General features: G+C 53.3%; 1 protein-coding gene across 1 annotated transcript in view; it reads left to right on the forward strand.

The window, feature by feature from the left end:
* The first annotated feature begins 2,065 nt into the window (after positions 1 to 2,065).
* BAG3 (BCL2-associated athanogene 3) overlaps positions 2,066 to 3,605 on the forward strand; it is a 7,185-nt gene continuing 5,645 nt past the window's right edge. Inside the window, exons 1-3 of the mRNA XM_010132064.1 lie at positions 2,066 to 2,249; positions 3,036 to 3,139; positions 3,426 to 3,601. Of these exons, the coding sequence (XP_010130366.1) occupies positions 2,066 to 2,249; positions 3,036 to 3,139; positions 3,426 to 3,601 (464 nt within the window). The remainder of the gene's footprint in view (positions 2,250 to 3,035; positions 3,140 to 3,425; positions 3,602 to 3,605) is intronic.

The following is a 3,605-nucleotide window of genomic DNA, read 5'->3' on the forward strand; positions in this document are numbered from 1 at the left end:
AATGGTCAGTCCCCTGCTGCTTACGGGAAAATTCTGTTGGTTATAATTACTCTCAGTGTTATTGTCAAAGAACTTCTTGTTTCCTTGAATGAGGGCAGGAGAAATTTACTTCATTTTTCTTAATGCAGAAATCTGAGTCTGGTTCCTGGTTTTATTCAGACTTAAACTGGGCAGGATGATGGGCTGAGGTTGGTCGTTTGTGTGTTGGTCGTATCTCTTTGTGCAGATGTGTGTGAAGTGTGAGCTCTGGGATGTTTTGGACAATGTCTGTGTTACCATAACAAGCAAGAACTGTATTTGACAGAAGGCAAATAGACCCCCAAAATGGCCCTTTTTGGTCTCCTGGCTGGCTGTCCTGTGAAACAGGAATTAAAGCGTTGAGGGGAATCCACAGACCTCTTCACTGTCACATGATGATGAGACTTCTTCAGAACTCAATTCCTTTCCTTCCCCCTTGCCGCAGTGTCCCCAGGCACACCTGAGTTCCTCCTGAAGCCTTCCAGAACCTGTTAGTCCAGGCTGGAAACTGGGGCTGCCTCGCACAGTCCCGAAGCGCCGTGTCCAGAGGCCAGGCAGAGGGGTGCCGAGCCCCGCGTGCACTCGCCGTCGTGCTGCTGAAAGCAGCTGTTGCACCCGAAGCTGAGGCCTCGTCAGCCTGCGCTGCCATTCCTAGGGGTGGGTGTTCCAGAGTACGCGGGTTGTGCGTGTCCATGGACATCTGAAATGATGGGAAGGAAGGGAACAGGAAAGACGAAGGGACATTGAGGATGTGGAGACCCAAACTGGCCAATGTAAGTAACTATTTATAGAGTTCAATATTAACGAGGTATTGAGGACAACACTAGGGATCAGGAGGAGCAGTTGTGAGACGAGCACCTTGCCAAAACCTGATCTCTCTGCCTGAGAGCTACTGACAGTGGAAGAACCCCAACGGGAGGCTGCCCCTGTTCCTCCGTTGGGGACCACACTGTGGAGAGACAGGCCCATGGACTCCTGCGATCGGCAGACCTGGCACGGGGGAAAAGGCCTGGAACGCAGGACCGGCGTGAAACACCAGCTTTCCACAGAAGCAGCACAGGTTGTCTGGAGCTGTAAGAAAAAATGACAAATTATGAGAGTATAGTTTATGCCGTAGTTCTTAAAAAAAAGGCCATTTAAAAAAAAAATTGAGCTTGCCAGAAGTGTCATTTCAGATGTAAATGGAATGGTTTGGGAAAAAGTCCAACCGGATTTTTCTGTGGAATTGTTTGAAATGCAGTCCAGCCTTTCTTTGGTTTTGGGCTGCTTCATTTGTATTTCTTGGCAGGGCTTAAGGTGCAGAGGCAGATTTCTCAAGAGTGCTAAGATGGTTCAGAGCAAGGGCAGCCTCAAGGGTCTGAAAATGAAGGAGAGGGAGGGGAAGCCTAGGGCAGACTCGGGGTACTGTCCGTGTCGAAGCTTTGGCAGTGATTTATCCTGGTGGATTACTCCGGAAGATTGAAGGTCTTATCCCTGAATGGAGCAGATGAAAATGTCGCAGACCCCTAGAATGCCCAGAAAAGGAGCTGGCAGCTCCTCCCGTGGGGCACGGCTGTGGTACTCCCAGGTGGAGTGGAGCCCCTGTGGCTGAGAGCCTCCTCATGTCAGAGCAGCAGTAGGTGCTGCTGGTCTGCCCAGCTCCTGAACCCTTCCCAGCACTGAGCCCTCCTGTGGGGTGTCTGACAGCGCTGGAAGTGAGTGAATCTCCTTTTTATAGCGGTGGGAGCCATGCCTGTAGGAGGGCTGGCGGGCAGTGGACTCTCGAGTTACCCCCGTAGCCCGCCGCCTGCTCCCGCCATCAGGGAGACGGTGTGGAGCAGCTGGGGCACGCCGGGCGCAGGATGCCTGGCGTCAGTGCCGAGCGGCAAGGTGCTTCTTCCGACTGTCGAATCACCGGTTTCCCTCCCTGCTGGGCAGCCTGCTTGGCTCTGCTCGCCCCGCAGACGCTTGGCTCTGACGCAGCTTCGCATTGTTGCTAGCTGAGCGCACCTCACATTTATTTTCTGGCAAACGGGGTTTGCTGGCGGAACTGCGCGTCCCTCCGGAGATGGCTGCTGGGAGCGCAGCGGTTTCGGGGCTCTGCTGGTGGAGGGTGAACTGGCAGATGTTGTTGGCCCTGGGGGTGCTGAAGCCCCTCGCCAGCCTGCGTTCAGCAGAGGAACGCGGTTTCCCAGCCGGGTGGGCTGACGCCGACTCATCTGTCGGCAGCGGGTTGCAGTGCGGCGCTCGGGGTGAGATCCCCTCGCTCTGCAGCTGAAAGCCAGCGTCGTCACGGCTCTGTGCGAGCTGTCCAGGCCTGGCTCTCTTCTGCACCTCTTTGGGAACTGTCCTGTGTTTGTGGAGGGCTTTGTAACGAGTGAAAGGAAACGCAGCATCGGGGCTCTGGCTTTGACCTTGTTCCTTGCAGTCCTCACTACCTGTATTTTGTTGGCTTACCTAAGTAATAGCTGCTGTTCTCTGCAGTTTCATTGCCTACAGGAATTCTCAGAAATTCCTTTTAAGGGAGTACTCTCGTACAGGAAGAACACTCAGAATCCAGTTGGTAAAATGGTTAATTCTTAATGAATTAGTATGTTAATGTGTACAGAAGTAACATTAAATACTTTTGTAGCTTCAACGGCTCTTTAAAAATAGGGTTTCCAACACTTGCACCATATGTCCCCTTATTAAATTCTCCTCTTACTGAATAATGACATTAGCCTCTGAATGACAGAGGTGCTTGTTACATGATCTGACTTAGAGATACATCTGGAACTTGGCCCTCGCCGGGCCTCAAAATAGAATGACCGATGCAGGAAGAACTTACTAGAGGACTTAGTACAAACCACTCCCCCCTTGCCAGAGTGTTGACATTGTCCAGTGAGCGCTCAGACAACACGGGGGGTTATTGTAACTTGCTTTTCAGCGGTTTCCTCTTCCTCACGCTGTCCTGTCTATCCTCTCCTTCCATGTCCACTGCATGGGATCCTCCTGGGGGTGCCGGTGTCAGGAACTCCCCACACCAGCTTCCTTGACAGCTTCTTGTCAGATGTTGCCTGTCCTGAGGGGTGCTGAGGAGGTCTCTCAGGTCCCACAGGACCTGTCTGGAGGAGCGCTCTCTGAAGGGGGTGGGCTGGTGGCGGTAACGCTGAGGGAGGAATCCTCTTGTAATCAGGCAGGTACTTTAGAGGCTGAGTTGGCTCTTAGGAGAGGTGGGACTGAAAGACTCCTACATCAGCAGAGCTTGCAGCTCCGTCTCTTCTCTTGCCTGCAGACCTGCAGCGTTAGCACCACTGTTAGCTGCCCTGCACCAGCGCAGGAGGGACGGGACATCTCATATGTACCCCGGGCTTTGAGGGCAGCTTATTCCCACCAGGTGTATTGAGCTGAGCTCCCAGCAAATGCTATGTGATGTTTTTAACTTCTAGGAAGGCCAGTCATCAGCAAATGGTCCATCTCGTGACAGCCCCAAGCAGCTGCCAGCAAGAGAAGGAAGCATGGGATACCCCAAGCTGCGGGCTGGCTATATCCCGATCCCCGTCATCCACGAGGGCGTCGACGGCCGACAGCAGCACCCATGCTTTTCTGCCCCCCAGCCTGGCCTGCAG

The sequence above is a fragment of the Buceros rhinoceros genome, unplaced genomic scaffold (genome assembly GCF_000710305.1).
Source record: "Buceros rhinoceros silvestris isolate BGI_N320 unplaced genomic scaffold, ASM71030v1 scaffold17342, whole genome shotgun sequence".
NCBI lineage: Eukaryota > Metazoa > Chordata > Aves > Bucerotiformes > Bucerotidae > Buceros > Buceros rhinoceros.